General features: G+C 45.6%; 1 protein-coding gene across 2 annotated transcripts in view; it reads left to right on the plus strand.

The window, feature by feature from the left end:
• Nucleotides 1-5,694: 5,694 nt before the first annotated feature.
• Nucleotides 5,695-16,726, plus strand: part of agap3 (ArfGAP with GTPase domain, ankyrin repeat and PH domain 3) — an 85,057-nt gene continuing 74,025 nt past the window's right edge. Inside the window, exon 1 of one of the 2 annotated variants that reach the window (XM_029132377.3) lies at nt 5,695-6,665. In XM_029132377.3, the coding sequence (XP_028988210.1) occupies nt 6,296-6,665 (370 nt within the window). In that variant the 5' untranslated portion in view covers nt 5,695-6,295. The remainder of the gene's footprint in view (nt 6,666-16,726) is intronic. The other variant, XM_055503693.1, reaches the window with a different exon arrangement.

The raw sequence follows: 16,726 nt of genomic DNA on the forward strand, positions 1-16,726 counted from the left end.
CAGTGAACGAGCAGAGAGAGAGAGAGAGAGAGAGAGAGAAATACACATACACATACACATACAGACACACATGCAGAGAGAGAAAGAGAGCGAGCAAAAAAAAAGGCATGTTTCAAACACACGAGCTCTACATGTAATTATTTAATAACAATAATTTAATTATTCGCATGCACAAAATCACGCACCTATTAGTTCCTAATAATTTACTAGCTAATTTTTATATTTATTGAGTAGCTACTAAGAATGAATTATTTCATTAAGATATATACGTTTTATTACTGTATATACTAATATTCTACAAAAATATTAAAAAATATATATTTCAAACGATGTTCAAAAGATTCGTCTCTTCCCCCAGATTCAGATTTCCCATCAGTGCGTGCGAACGTCAGCGTGCGTTTCCAGGTGTATTCTGGGAAAGTAGGAGGCAGACGCTGTGGAGTGTTTTGCTGCAACCTCAGAAGGGGTGTGGTTAGTGTACGGCCGCAGTGTGGACTAGCTGATTTTGCTGCAGAGTGGAGTGAGTTCAGCACTTGTCACTGGACATTTTAAAACCTAAACTTTTCATTTTATCACCGGGTATAATTTAATAGACAAATGTAAGGTATGCAAGTAAATGTGGGCTTAATGTAAATGTACTTGCCTTGATGAAATGGACACTAGAAACATTCTTTTGCAAACATCCTGCCCTACAACAAATAAGCATTACATCATTCATTTGTGTTACGTCTGTATGTCTGTTTGTACCTTAATATTTACAGAACAAACCGAAGAACCTGACTGCTGTCACTTATCCTATTTTCTCCCCTACCTGAATGCTCTTGGTTATTTGTGTTACTGCTATTTATTAATGAACGATGAACCCACCCTTTAAACACATTCAAGTTTAACAGGGTGGTTAAATGCAACATGACCACTAGAGGTCACTGTGTCAACATAACTTGTTTCACCCAAATGCATAAAATTAAAATAAATATAATTTTCTTGCATTTCTCATTACTCCTCGCATTATCAAACATCAGTTCGGAAAAAGAAACAGCATTGTTATGATTTTGTTTTTATCCATATATAGATAAAAAGAAGGATTTTTAACTAACAGCCCGATTAATGTGTAGTACAGTTCAGCTTGTAAAATGAAGTCCATCTAGTAAACTAGTTCATTAAAATAGAAAGTAAGGAACCCTGCCACGATCTAAGCACCGCAACTTGAAATTCCTGAGAGGCCTCTGCTTATTGTGCTGCACTAGTTGCATCCTTAGATGGTAGTTAAAGCTTGTGTCTGGATGCCATCCAAGAGAGCCTAAACATAGCTGAGAATCCTGCATTCATGCTGTGATTACTTCAGTCTGGCTGCTGCTGTGAATACTAACAAGTCAGATTTTGCCCTGAGAACTATCACTTGTGTTTTTCTGTTTTATTCAGAAATTCATAAATCAAGGCTTGCAAAATTTAAAAAAAAAACAAGGTAAAAAAAGCTTTACATATTTTTAGCTTTCAAACTGCTCCAAAGTGCCATGTAATGAGTGTGTGTGTGAGTGTTGTCAGCCCATGGAGTTGGGATTTACACAGAAAAAAAGTTAAAGCTGCTTGTAAGAAAGAGTGAGAACTGGCAGTGCAGAGGTTTCATACCGTTTCCACCCCCACTACATACTTTACAAACGTATACACAAGCAGCGTTCTCAAAAATATGCCCAGCTTAATCACATTACTTGTTCCTGCAGATTTTGCATAACCTGTTTAGGCACCCTCCTAACTTAGAAACTTTGGTAAAATAAGAAATAGAGTAGAAGGAGGATAAGACAGGTAAACACAAGCCAGACAGAATTACAGGTAATTAGATCATCCAGGTCATGGAAGTTGTAAGTCATGATAAGAGCTAATTTGGATTCTGCAAAAGTAAGAGAAAACAGTGGTGAGATTTGAAACTAAAGACTCATAAAACTGATTTCTCTCTGAAATGACCCTGAACATCCTGTTCTTCCCCACTCGACCACGTCTATCATACTTTAAACCAGGATTTAAGGCTTTGATGACTGCATTCAGTAGCTTCTGTGAGGAAAGTCTTGACCTGACCCAAAGTGTGAACGACCCTCCGTTACTCCCTGGGGTGGTGCTAAAAGGACGGCTTTGTCACTCGGTGGTTGATGGTGATGACTTTGCTCGCCTGCTTCTTTAGAGAGAGAGTTGTTCCACATTGATATGAATGGCTCCTTCACGCCCCATACAACCTGCCTACAGCCACAATGTGGCCATTGCTGTCCTTAAAGGACTGGGCCTTATCTTTCAGATGCAGATGGACGTGGAGTCGCTTTCTCCTGTCTTTGTAAAGCTGTTGTCTCTTTACACACAGCTCTTGAACCCACACATGTATCCATAGTGGACAAGTCTCTGCCTCTGTATTGCTGGGTTTGAAATGTAAAGGGAAGACCTTGACCTTTTCAAACTTTTGTTCTTACTGACAGTTGTGGCGGCACTGCTGGAAAACAGGATTTTGACAAAAGCCCAGATTTTAAAGCCGTAGTAAGAGTCAGAGTGTAAACACTAACGCTTGTCAGCTTCGAGATTTCTGTGTGGAGTTTGTTCTCTTCGAACAATTTCACATCCAGTTACATCATCAATTTGAAACCATTTATTGTTAACAGTACAGTATTAATGCTGCTTTCAAACAAGCATTGTTTATCTGTATGTCATGTTCAGCATTGCTTCACTGGTTTGGATGCTATTGTATCGAAGATAAATACTTTCCAGTCTTGCTTCCTCTGAGCCCAGCTGCACATCTGCAATGGATATTTTATAGTAATCAACAACAACTCAACTTTATTTCATTTTGAGTCTGTGCTACTTTGCCAGAACATGTTTTGATAGGGCTGATGTACGAAGGTTTTAAGAGTGGCACCATCTTATTTCCAGTGAGGGGGGGCGATCAACATATCCTCCATTTGCAGTTGTTTGAAAAGTTGGGTTTGAGTAAAGAGAGTTTTGGCCTAAGGTGCTCAGCTTAGGTGCACTTCTGCACAGAGATGATTAAAATGAGAATCAATAATTTATACAGGCTTCATAAATATTGCTCGCTCACATTATTCTCTGTGGATATGAATGAAACCCAACCTCTATCGTATTCATTACAACTTCCAGGGTCCTGGGGCAGCTCCCAGAAGCTCTTAGAGATCATTTGGTGCAGGAAGCTAGAATGCTCGACTGTGAGATGAAACATTTGCTGAGGTCATTATGCAGTGAGCCAGTCCTAAACTTATTATTTAACATAAAAAGTAGAACCCTTAATCAATATTAAGCACACAATTCACTCTTTCTCTCTCTGTTTTTATTTTTATTAGCAACTATGTGCATGATTTCAAACATGCAGAGCGGATGAGAGCCAGTCAGCTGTTAATGAAGTCATCTGTAAACATCTGTATTATGTTAGACAGTAGGTCATGCATGACTGCAGTAAAAGCCATGTCTATAGTCCCACACTTCAAGTTTGTTATTTATCATTTATCCTATTGGTTTTATCCCTCAGTCACTCAGCCTCAGTGAAACACTGTTACCTTTCATAGGCCTAAGTGTGTCCACTTCTAAAGATGAGGCCGCGTCCCAATAAAGGAGTGTCCAGTGATAGGATCACAGTCTACAGAAGCAAAAACTGACACGTCTGCTCTGTGAGCTCACGGTGTCCTGTTATTTGCTAATAGCTATGAGTATCGGGAGGGGAGTGATTAGCTACTTTTATTACATTAGGTCAGCAACTTACTAACATTATCATTCATCAATAGTAGACTAGCTGCATAATGTATGTTAGTGCTCAAATCAGTGCTATATGCCTATAAAATGCAGCAGTAGTGTAGAATATTGGCAAAAATTATAGCTCAGTATCTAATAACTTACATTTCCACCTAATTTAGGCTTATGGAGAAGTATCAACATTTTAAGTAATGAATGGAATGTTTGTATAAAATGATCATGAGGAAAGTTTTTGCAGCCAAATCAAACAATCACAACTGCTTTAAAAGTGTCAATTACAGTAAAATAGAGGAGGAGAACAGGAGGAGTGGTTGTAACAAAGAGTTCCACATTTGGTCAACAGATGGTGGCAGAATGCTGGAAATAAGAGTGACATGCAGTACTTATATGCATACTTTGTTTATTGTTACATAAATAAAAGTATGCAGGTCTGCAGCTGTGTGATAAACCGTCGTCATCATTTCTTATTAGGACGTGTGTACAGAGGGGTTGTTAGGACCTCCTCATTAGAAAACATTTAGGATGACACATACCTTTAACAAGTTAGATGTTTATTAAAATAGTTGTACATTATGAAATCATAACTAACGATCACTGTCTTCAAAACAACATGTGCTGTTTTAGGTGCATTTGCTGAAACGCAAAGCCGTTGTTCCACACGATACCAAAGTTATGTGTCATAATGCAGCTGTTCTGAGTATATTATCATCTCAGCTGCCACAAACAGGTTTGGTTACGTAATGAATTAGATCAACATAATTAGATAAACATGCAAAATTGAATTCACTGGCATTTAAACAAGTGTTTACTTGGCACCATTTAAAACCCTTTTGTAAATAAGCTAAGCTCTGCGTGTTCTGATTCATCTGCAGTGATATCCCTTGAAAATTACTGCTGAAAGCAATATTCATCTTCAAATTAAAGCTGCTCTAACTGTAATACTGGGACTATAAAAGACATTATTACATTATATATTATGCATATGTGACTAATATTCCTGGGAGTTGTACATTGCCTAAAAGTGAAGCATATACTTGAGCGCTCCTCCATTATGAATCACCTTAAATGAATGAATCACACACAAAAAAAGGGTGGGTGCGGTGAAACAATCAGCTTCTTGGCCTCACCGTCTGACATGAAAACCACATTCATGCTTTGTCTCTCTTGCAGCGTTTGATCAGTCATTATCTGCAGCAGCACAGCGCCGCAGCAGCAACGGGACCTTGACTGACTGCCACCGTCATCTGGCCCTGAGCAGCTGTTGTTGTAATGCCCATTCACACCAGCAGGTGGCTCTGCGCCCCCCTCTACGACACAGCTCAATTGTGATTCGCATTAAAGCTCTGATGGACCAAATGTTGTACTTGTAGGCATTTGGTGATGTTTAGTAATGATGCGGACCTGTTGTTGGTATTTGTGCTAATGTCCACGTTTTAAAGTAAGGTTGTTGTTCAGCACAAAAGGCCACTGTGTGCTTCTGTGTGCACCGATATCTGTGCTTGTAGTGTAAATAGAGTGACATTGCTTATATTATGGCTGTTCTTCCGTTTGTTATTGCGTTACCATAAATACGCATGCCTATTAAAGATAAAACTGGACGCCCTGATTACTACTGCAGCTACTGCCTCTTCCTTTTAATCTGCTTAAAATGATAAAATTATTAATAAACGTGTACTGTTTTGGAGCTACAGCAGCATTAACACTTGTCCTCAATGACAATGGCGCAAAGAATCCCCTCAAGAGCCCACATTGCGGGTCTCTGTGTGCGTGCCCGCGCGCTCGTAGGCGCGCGCACGCTAAGGGAAAGTGTGAGCGTGTAGGCCCTGCGTGGGAAACACTGGCTCGCGACTTCTGATTAACACAAGCCAATGCGCAATTGAAAACAAATGGCGCTTCTAATGTAGTCGCGGCGTCTACTCGCACCTCCGCGCGCTTCCTTTTGCGGTTGCGTAACCGCCAGGTATGTTATTATGATGGCGCGCACGTTGCGATTCTCCCCCCCCTCTCCGCCAAATCCAATCACACCCTCCCCCATCTCAAGTACAATTACGTGATGGGTGACGTTTCAGCATGCGGAGGAGGGCGCTGGGCAGGGACCACTTGGACCAAAGAGGACTAAACGCGATTTCGCCTCAGCGCAGAAACGACGCGTTCAAGGCAGCGGACCGGGGCGCCTCGCAGAAGCCGAGCCCATTGTCTGCTCCGAACCGAGCCGCCGAGGAAACGGGTTCGACCGAAGCAGCGCCGCAGCCCATAAAGGAGTGTCCGGTGGTAGGGACTGCGGGTTCGCGAGCCACAGAAAAGGGCCCAGATCCGGCCAAAAACGGAAAATGAATCACAGTCAACTTGTTCTGATATGAACACGAAACGCGTTTTGTTGCAACTGGCGACCAACTATTGATGCGTCTGCGCCGATCGTTTTCCAGACCACTAGTTCGCGCGGACTTCTTTTGTTCGCGTCGCTCGAGTCCTAAATCGTAGTGTAGTCTGCCCGTCCGCGTCGCCGCCGCGCGAAGACTTAGTCGCTCCCCACAAACCAGGAGAAATACCCGAGATGAATTTCCAGTCGAGCGTCCCAGTGTCCGGTATCTCCCAGCAGTCTCAGCCGGCCATGCCCACTCCAGGCACGGTCCCGGCCCCGGTTCCCGTGCCAGTGCCCCAGTCCATCCCGTCCCAGTTCGGATCCGGATCGTCCGCAAGCTCGGGGGCCGGCCAGTTCGGTTCGGGGACCGTCTCGGGCCAGGCTGCCCAGCCCGGCCCGGCGGGCTCGCAGTTCGTCTTGTCCAACTCCGCAGCGATCAGGGCGGAGATCCACCGGTTCGAGTCAGTCCACCCGAACATTTACGCGATCTACGACCTGATCGAGCGCATAGACGACCTGGCCCTGCAGAACCAGATCCGGGAGCATGTGATCTCCATCGAAGGTGAGTAGGAGGGAGCCGCGCTGCGATTTCACTGTCGTTTGGTGCCTTTCATTCATTGAGGGTCAGGGAACAGGGGGTGTTGTGTGTCTGTTTTGCCGGAGGGGTGGTTTGGGGGGGGGGGGTCTCCTTTTCCTGCCTTTTGTGCACACATGGCAACATTGTCATGGGCGCACACCCCACTGTCAACAATCACACTTTGGGCTGGTGGGGGGGGGGGGGGGGTGTTGTCCCCACACTCTGCAGTGTGAGACAGACTGCAGTTGTAATTAGCTCCCAAATGTTTAATGGCAGCAGAGCTGCTTGCTGTAGGGGACCCTGGTTCCCAGCTCGTCCTCTGCAGCGAGAGAAGAAGAAGCAATAAAGTGGGCGGCCACCGGAAAAGGGATGATGGACGCTTTCGGGGGTTTGGTTGTAAAGCCCCTCGGTCGGTACGTTCTCTGTCACGGCGGAAATCAATTCCAGGTGTTGTTACCTGCCCAGGGTTGGATGATGCTGGGGGGGGGGGGGGGGGGGTAGCGGTTTCTCGTGTGCTGCTCGCTGCTACTCACCCACCCATGTATCCACTCGCTGCCCGCGTGACACCCTGCCGCTTCACTTCCTGCCAGATTCTGCTCTCGCAGCGTTATCGCCGTTGCCGCGGCGTCCACCTTTTGGCCCCAGGGCCGCCCGTGCCTGCGTTTAATGCATTTGCATGACGTTTTGAATAGGCAGATGTAAAGGAAGGAGTTGCAGGCGCCGTCGTGACCCGTGATCATCGCAGCATCATCATCGTGTCTTAATTTGAGAAGTGTAATGAGGCACAATTGAGCTTCGTCGGGCTGTTTCTTACCGGCAGTGGGGAAGTGATGGGTGATGCAAAACTAATGTGTGTTGGTTGGAGCCAGACTGTAATGGTTCAGCTGCAAACACGGATCAATAATAAACACTTGCTGCAGATACAGTCGCTAATGCTCCCTGATTTCCCCCCGTACGACCACGAGATCAGCTACGTGCAGATCTGTGCGCTTCGGTTTGTGATTTGTAGATCCACCCCACGTTCCTGTGTGAGAAGCAACGTTCAACACGTGGGCCTGCTGGTTCCCACCTCTACCTTGATTTTCCTGGTCTGGTGACTTAGGTTAGCTGCATAGCTTCGTCAGTGAAGGCTCGTCTTTACTCTGTCTCCGTCTAGGACAGCGGCGCCTTTTGTGAGGTTTTTCTCCCTTTTTTAGATGTGCTTTTTAAAAACAACAAGGTTATTGCTTTGTTCATTCACGAATCTCTTTTGATACGAGCGCTGTGTTCGACTTCCTGAGAGACTCTTGACATGAAACTGGCGGCAAACCCCCTCCGTCAGCGCTTTACCACTGCAGGGCGTCATAAATTTGCACAGCGCTGGAGTAGTAGTAGGTTTGCGGCGTTGGACTTTACTTTTATTGTGGTCTCCCGCGCGCTGCTGGGCCTTCGTCAGCTTTATGGCTCCCGCTGCTCCCTCGATGCCCTTTAACTACCCGCAGGAAACGCTCGACGCCGGCGTCTGGCTCTGTTCATGAATACCGGGTCGCGTCTGAGGGCAGGAGCTGACATATGGGCTGCAGCATTGTGCACCGTGGCATCTGTCGCTGCAGGAACCGGTGCCTCTGTGACGGTTCCGTGTGATTGCTGAAGCTAAACAAAAGCCCAGGAACATGCACCAGCTCTCAGTTGCTCCTTCGGTCTCTTGGGAGGATATCCCATTGTTCTTGTGTGGCTGGGAATAAACATAATAGGGGCTCATATCTCCTGGTAAATGACTAAATAGCTTAATAAATGCATTGCCGTGTTTATAGATCTGCTTGGCTCCATGGTAACTCGGTCCGGATGGAGTTTGGCTTTTAATGCACAGAGAGTGGTCGTTGATACGTATGAGTGCAAATTGTAGGTCAAGCTGGTTTTGTCCTCTCCCCAAATGAGATGCAGCCGCCTTAATGACTGCACGTCCACGAGGCTTTTAGGCGCCGCTACAGGAGACGCCGTCCGACTTGTCTTCACCTGCGCCCTGGAACTGCAGATCTGCTCCTCAATCTTGCATCATTGCAGAGTCTGTTGCTAAGGAACCAGTGGCTCATACATTTAGCTGAAAGCGCCGAAGAAAGAGTGAATAGAAATTACAGCCCTTACAAAATGAATTCCCATCGTTACTAAGGTCTCCCCGTTGTTTTGTTGATTAAGGAGACCTTTATATGGCGATGAAGTGCCCCGCTGCTTTTCTTTTTCCGTCTCACGTTCCATTTTTAGTGATTGATATTCAGGCCGCTGTTTGGGTTCTGTGAGCCAATTTATATTACGACTACGAAGCACACGTGACAGATAAGCGAGCCTTTGTTTTCCTCCTTTTGGCTTTTCTTATAAATGATTCCAGTGAATCGAGGACAGAAGCTGATCTGAAATAGAAAAACAAGTAAGTCGTGATAAGCTGCGAGGATTTGTGCCAAACCTGCCGATGTGGAGTCACTTTGGAGTCTCTTGATGCAAATTCATTAATAAATTGGTAAGCTACCAAATGGCAAATAGCAGCGGATGCACACGAGTTTGACCTTTTGTTCTGTGGCCCCTTTTTTTCAAGGTGGAAGTGAAGTTCCCCATCTATGGACTAGAATCTGAACGCTGGAGCTCTGTCACTGACTCAGTGCTACGATGGCGCTTAAATTCCCTGGTCGGTGTCAAACTAAACTTAGTCGCTGCTGTGTGACACGTTGAGCCTTTTATCCACGTGAGCCACCAGCTCATAGCTCCTGTCTGCGACCGGCCTCATGACGGAACATTTGAATCCTGTCAGAGCCAAACCACTGTTACAACCAACAGCTGGAACCCGCGACAGATACGCAGTGATTTACGGACGAGAGCGCAGCACAGCTGGAACCACAAACGTACCAAATGGATATAGACATAGAAAACCAAAGCTAAACCAATGTGATGAATGCTAATGCGATAAGTAAACATGTACTGTGTGATTACATTCTACATTAAATCATAAATCTGCTTTCAGATCCAGGCTCATGAATATTGAACCTGTCGGATCACTGGATACTGTGTTCCCTGTATAATTAATTGTTTAAATTAGCAGCTATGTTCTCAGGAGTTTAATTAGATGGAAATGCGATTGTTATGAACAGTCCAGATCTTTTAGTCATTAATGTTAAGGTGACCGGTCCATTGGTTGCTGTGGTTCTGGTGGCAGTGGGAGTTTTGTTTTTCAAGGACTGGGTAAATATAAAAGCACCTGTAGTCAAGGGGCTTCTGCAGCTCAGTGAGGTAATGGGGGGGGGGTCTACATCCTGGACATCCTGCTTATGATTGTTATAATATTTTCTTGTATCCTGAGTAAACTCTTTAAAGGTGCAATGGCATTCATTTTCCTATGTCAGAGCAAGGACAGTCACCTAAACCCAGATCTACTCGGGGGGGGGGGCTTGGGATTTGAAGAAAGGACTAACAAGGCTGAACAATGGGACATTGTGTGCTCAAACAGAACTAGGGACGACACAGAGAGACACAAAAAGCACACAGACTGAAGTGTGGCAGCTCTTTGCCGGCTTTGTGTGGCCCCTAAACAGCTCCCTGGTACACACTGCATCTCCCTCTCCTAGTCAATTGCCGAGGAGAGCGTGAGTCGAGTGCTCATCTGCTAATCACAAGGAGGGGACGATAATTCATTTTTCTATTCTTGCTGAAGCAGGATTCATGTCTTCGTGACCACAGAGCTGTAAAACACCGAATGACCCTAATTAACACGGTTTATTCTGCATGCTGTTGCCAGTGTCCGGCTTCTTCCCACCATTCAAGGCCATGCAGTGGGTTAACGGGGAACTCTCGACCAGGTGTCCTGCTTGTGTGAGTGTGAGCGGGCACATTCGTGCACGTGTGGCTTCGGGGTTCAGATGCGATGGGGTGGACCCTCCTTGCAGTTGTCTCTGCAGACCATCTGTGTCAGGAGAATGCTGCCACCGCTGCTGCTTCTGGCAGCCGAGGTCTCCACAATGTGCTCATTATATTTCAAAACTGTATCTGTGAATATGGATTAGAAACCGTTAGCGTTAGACATGTCTGTCAATACCACCAGCTGTGTCTCGTACACAGTATGTCAGTGTAAATTGCTGTTAATGTGGAATGCTGCTGTTTATAGAGCAGCGCAGTGAGTGTTTACTAGTTGTAGATTTTTCTGCCCAAATATACCCTCGCATAAATACATCTGTGAAGCATGGATGAGGCCCAACTATGGTTTGTCTCTTAGTTATTCTTTATATGCTAAATCACTTTGACTGTAGTTTCTAAAGATGCTTCTCGTTTTCCCATCAGGCAACACTAAAGGAGTTTTCCACCACCTTACACTGTGATTAGCTTCTTTTATTCCACCACCACGTCAACTCCTCATATTCTATGCATATATTTGCCATATAAATATGTGCATACACAGCAGGTGAAATTTTAATTAAATGATAAACAGGGTTTGACATTAAACTTGCTTATCATGAAGCTCTCGTGCTTATAATGCCTTTTTTAGCCTGTAAACTGTTTAGATACTCGCAGGACGCAACGTGAATTCATTACATTCAGTTTGAATGTAAAACATGCCAATTTACATTCATGCTGCAACTTGGATGGAAAGATGGACGCGACTCCGTGTCTGTCAGAGCCCAGAGGGAGTTTAGAGACAACGTTTCACAATGACAGACCTCCATCAATCCACTGCCTCTTGTTTGTACATTCTCTGCTTTAGTTCAGGTTAACAAACCATATTCATGTTTATAAGGTGCATTTCCAGGCGTGTAACCCCCCTGCGGACAGGTTTTCTGCTAACATGGTAACATGGTTCTATTTTTTTTTCAGTCATGTAAAATAATAATCCTCTTTGCTTTGCTGCATGAAGAGTAGTGTTTCTGTAAATGTCATGCATCTTACAGCAGAAGGCCTCCAGCCCGTTTGCTTTGTCCTTTTAACTTTGTGCTGGTGAATATTTGATGAGATCAACTCGCTCAGATCAACAAAAAAATAAGCCTTTTGCGGGTTTGTATGGAGCGATCCAGTCACCGTATGTGGATAGAGCTAATTGGCTGCATCTCTGGCGTCAGAGGCCAATGAAAGCCCTGTCAAGCTCTGCGTTGAGCCCGTGGATGTGAATCTGAACACCTGATATGTGCATGAAGCGCCTGCGTCAGATCCTCCGCAGGGACTGATAAAAGTATAAGCTCCTTTTCATTTCCCATTCACACAAGATGCCGTCAGATCCTCTGTAGCGTCTGCAGACTGTGATGCGCACGGAAAGTCTCGCGTTGCAGCCACGTTGGGTCTCTTAGAGCCGCGTTGAAAACACATTGAAAAAGTTCGTGTCACAGGTCTATTCTTGAGGGATGTAGTAACAGCACCCCCCCCACCCTCCTCCCCCCTAAACAGATGCACATCAGATAAGTGTGTTTGCACTCGCCCTGCTCCCTAACGACTCCTTGTTTTGTGATTAGCCTATCAACCATCTCATCCCCGGCGTCGGACCGCTCACTGCGTCCCCGTCCTAATTGTAATGCTTTATAACGGCGCCCGGCTCTTGACCGCGGGTCAAGCAGAGATGGGCTGCGAACAGAGCCTGGGTCTGAGGGTCTGGGAGGTCTGCGGGGGTCACGCTGCTATTTCTGCACGAACCCTGCTGTGCACGCTCGGCTGTAGCCCCCTAGCATTAGCTTATTGAATGTGACGCTATCCTCCACAGCAGAATGTCCTCCATTGTGCTGCCGAACAAAGGGCCTCTCTCTGCCATTGATGGACAACAATTTTTTTCCTTGTGTTGTGAATGTGTAGGGCCAGGGGTGAGCTGGTCAGGCTTTCTGTCCAAATGGAAATGCGGAGAATGCCCAGCCTCATCTCCTACGAGAAGAAGGTTGATGCTGTGTCTGTCCTGTGCTATTCTGATGTTGGTAATAGCGTGGAGTAGGTCTGATCTAATGTTTTAGACAAAGGCTGAGCTGCATGATAAGGGATAAATGTTTGAATCCATGAGTAATTGGAATTAAGCGTCTTCATTAGACTGAGATGAAAGAGACCAGAACAAAATCTCAGGATATTTGATGTGATATCGTTGGTGTTTTTTCTGCTGCAGACATATTGTGAATTCTCAGGATGTGTCTGTATTTCAAATGCCGCAGGAGCCTAGTGTAAGACTGTAATGTAATATTATACAGTATATTTCCTTTAAGTCGTAGTAGTAGTCCTGGAAACTGGAAACAACTGGAAATGCTTATAATTGTATATAAAGTATCAGAAGTAAATTGTTATTTTGCTTTAATTGTCCTGAAATGCCTCTTTTTGAACGAGCAACAGTCCAAAACCCCATGGGTAATTAGTTTACTGTCATTTATGATGAAGGAAATCAAATAATGGTGTTTTAAGAGGCTGACACCAGCTGAAATGAGGTTAGCGGCTCATTAGCTGAACATCACAGTCCCACAAATGATTGATCGATGTGAAAAGTAATCAATGGAGAAGAGGTTTAGCCTTAGTGTTTTCCTGTGATATTCACGTGTTTTAACTCGTCTTGCTTCCTGTGGTCAGCTGAATTTGCCGTGGCTTCATTTTTAAAAATTTGTGCACCATCCATATCTTATGGTGGAAGTGCTCATGTTTCCTGCCAGTGGGGTATGGCTGGAAACAGATGGCTGCTGACAGAGGAAGGGGTTTGGAAAGCAGTGAGTGAGCAACAGATGGAAAGGCGCATATGCCTCCAAGTCCCCTCAGCCTGCCAGCAGTCCCGTGACTAACTGTGGGAAGATTCTGGCCTCATCCAGGTTGGGGATGGATAGAGGATCACGGTTAAGAACCAAGTGCGCTTAGAATAGAACTGGTCATCTGACACCAGTTTGTTGCTAGATATTTAACTGGGGATGAATGGAGAATCGTGGCAGCGGATCAACCTCGGCCGCCGCCGCGTTCCCATAAAGGAGCGTTTGACAAAAGAGAGCAGTGATCACGCCTTGGTTATCTCGCACTTCAGGAAAAATAAGCCACAGTCGCCTTTTCTCTTTCAAGCGAAATATCATGCGGGGACTTTTCTGGCCCTTTGGGAGCACATTTTCTTTGCAGAGCAGGAAAAAAAATGCCGGATGAAGGAAGTGTTGCCCGCAGTATGTGAGGACATGGCGCTGCAGCATAAAAGCATACAGTGTGCTGCTTATTGCTTTGGTGTTGGAGGGCCGAGTAATTGAGAACATGCAAACTATTTAAAGGTTGTGGAAACTCAACATTATTCCCTCAAGGACGTGTCACAGTTTTGCTGCTTTCAGTCATTCTTTCAGGACACGCCTTCCATTTGTTAGGTTTCCTTTTTGATCCTGCAAATGGAAGATACTCGTTGTGAATACGTCCATTTCTTGTCACTGAGCTGATGGCTTTTTAACGTGACTCTGAGGTTAGATCTCTTGTCAGTAGTGCTTGTTCAACACGTTTCAGCTGAGCGTTATCACCCAGGTCCCACATTCCTTTTGGAGATGTCGATGTTTTGATTGGGGGGGGGGTCGACGTGTCCTCTTCCCCCTGTGCTCGCTGCCTTCAAAGGCTCCACGCAGGCAACGTGCCAGGGGCTTGTTTTGCTGTTTCATTGAGGGGGAAGATGCAAGTCACAGTGGTAACAATTAGAAAATGAAAAGCTGCAGTAGAGGGCTTTAATACAGTGAAATAAAGCAGTCCGACGCTGCACTGAAGCATCTGTCACGTGGCTCGGCTGGTTTTGTGAATCGTCGCTAAACTCCAAGGAAGATTTGTTGTAAATTTTGTTTTATTTTTCTGTGGGAAACACTAGAACGGAAGTGAAATGTGACCCTCCATTTACTGTTTATACCCCCCCCCCCCCCCCCCCCCCCCCATTTCCTGCCTTCTTCGACTGGAATAGTCCAAATCTGTTCCATTGCTGAATCCCCGTGGCAGTGACCCAGGACCCGTGTCATGTGGTGGAGTATGTGAACTGCATGTACTACAGCCCCTTAAGGGATTCGGTCAGTTCCCGTTTTGGACCCGACATCTGAGGAGTTTTCAGAAAAGGCTTTATTCACGCAGGACATTGGCTCCAAGCTGTCAAGGGTTTACTTCCTGTAGCACTGTTTGCCTGAATTTAAGTGCGTGTGCATCAGAAGGTAAAAGTAAATCAGTTCTGTAGAGGTCTTAATGAATGATGTTACTATGGAGATCTGGAAGAAAAAGTTGCCAGAATGTTTGACAAGCACCATTTGGTCCAACAAAAAAAACACACAGCGTTTCTGTGCAAAGAGACTCGGCTGACGACGATGCAGTCCACTCACGTCGTCGTCAGGGCCGTCTGATATCAGCCTGATATGAACCGTGTCCGTACTGCTTCTCAGCGGCTCCGGTCCGGATGATGAGATTTTCCTCATTGAGGGATCTGGCGTGAAAAGTGCACCGTTCAGCAGGCTGACACTGTTCTCAGAAGATGAGCTCTCCCTCAATTTTGTGTTTCGCGTACTGGAACGAACTGCTGGCCCGCAATGAAACACTGCTCGGTTAAAGGAGGAATTATGACACTTGTGCTGCCACATAGTACATCTCGGGCCCTGCTGCGCTCTTGGGCCCATTCTGTTGTGAAAATGGACCAACTGGTGTCTAGAGATGCACCCTGCGGCTGCATTAAAGCACAGAGAGCCTTTGGTATCCGTTTTTCAAGACATTAACAAGACATTTATTTCCTCAGAAAATAGGTGCCTTAGCACTACTGTACTGCGACTTGCTGAGGTCTGTGGTGATTGATTAGACACACTCTGTATGACAGAGTAGTCACCCACTAATGTCTTTGCTCACAACATTATTGTCTTTTTACATATTTGGCTTGGAAAGGCCTTCAGCCCATAAAGGTAGACTGTCCTTTTGTTGTGTCCGAATCTGGCACCAATGCAGCTTTGGCCTGAAATTGGCGAGTAAACTGGGCCCGAGCTAATTCAAAGTTCCCTTTTGTCTGTTTGCACTATAAAACAAATCTTCCTGTGGTTCCTTCATGCCAATAAGGCTTTTAGTGAAACGGGTCCTACCTTTAGTGGGCTGGTGAGAGAGAACTCGGGCCTGATTAGTGGTGGTCAGGACGGACACGGGAGCCCAGCGGATCTGTCCTCACAAGTCTTTCAGGCGGAAACTGGGAAGGGAATTGTGTTACGGTTGCCGTGTACGAACTCTGGCAATTCATCTCTGTGCAGCTCAAATGTGCTGGTGGATGGGTAGGCAGTGTTATGTAACACTAGTAGGTGGCTGGAGTAGCTCTGCGTGTTTGTGTGGTTCTTGGATGTGTAAGCCTCACCACACACAGGCCTTTGGCCCTGACCTGGATGGGTGGGTGTTGAGAAGACGGGCGTAACGGGGGCTTCGGTTCGTTTTCTGCCGGGGCGGCATGGCGAAGGTGTTCCAGCGGTGTCATGTTGTGACGGCAGGTCGGGAATTGGGGTCGCGGAGGTGAATCAGCCATCTAGAAAAGCCTCTTAACTCTACTTGTCTGACACAGTCCATGTATACAGTATTCTAGGATTTTAGCCGCATTCTTTTACTCTGTAGCGTCTGTATAATTGAGCCTGTATCACTGGGACTGGCTCAAACACCTTTGTTTGCAGTGGGTCCGAACTGGACCAAGGGATCAAGTCCCAGTAGATGGAGGATACCTGAGCCTTGGCTACCAGTCGGGTAGAAGCTGATTCAGGCGTTCCCTTAAACCTGTACATGGCCACAAAGAGTTAACATTTCAATTAAGATTTCATCATCTTTGGGCTTTGGGGCCATGGTTGTGATGGTTATAAGTTATGGCTGGAAGAACAAATGCGGAGCGGTTCTGGACAGCTGAGTTGTTGGACATGCAGTGGGTCCAACACAAACAGACAGTTGTTTTTGCACATCATGTTTTGTATGGTTGTATTTAATGGAGCTCTACATGAGCATCCTGGGTAATTTATCCTTGTGTGTCCATCTGGAGACAACAACACCCACTCTAACATTCTGTGGGTGCCTCGTTTACGAAAGACCTTTTTAATGAGTTGATATGAAATATTCAAAATGATCATAATGTC

Source organism: Betta splendens, chromosome 17 (genome assembly GCF_900634795.4).
Source record: "Betta splendens chromosome 17, fBetSpl5.4, whole genome shotgun sequence".
NCBI classification, from domain to species: Eukaryota; Metazoa; Chordata; class Actinopteri; order Anabantiformes; family Osphronemidae; genus Betta; species Betta splendens.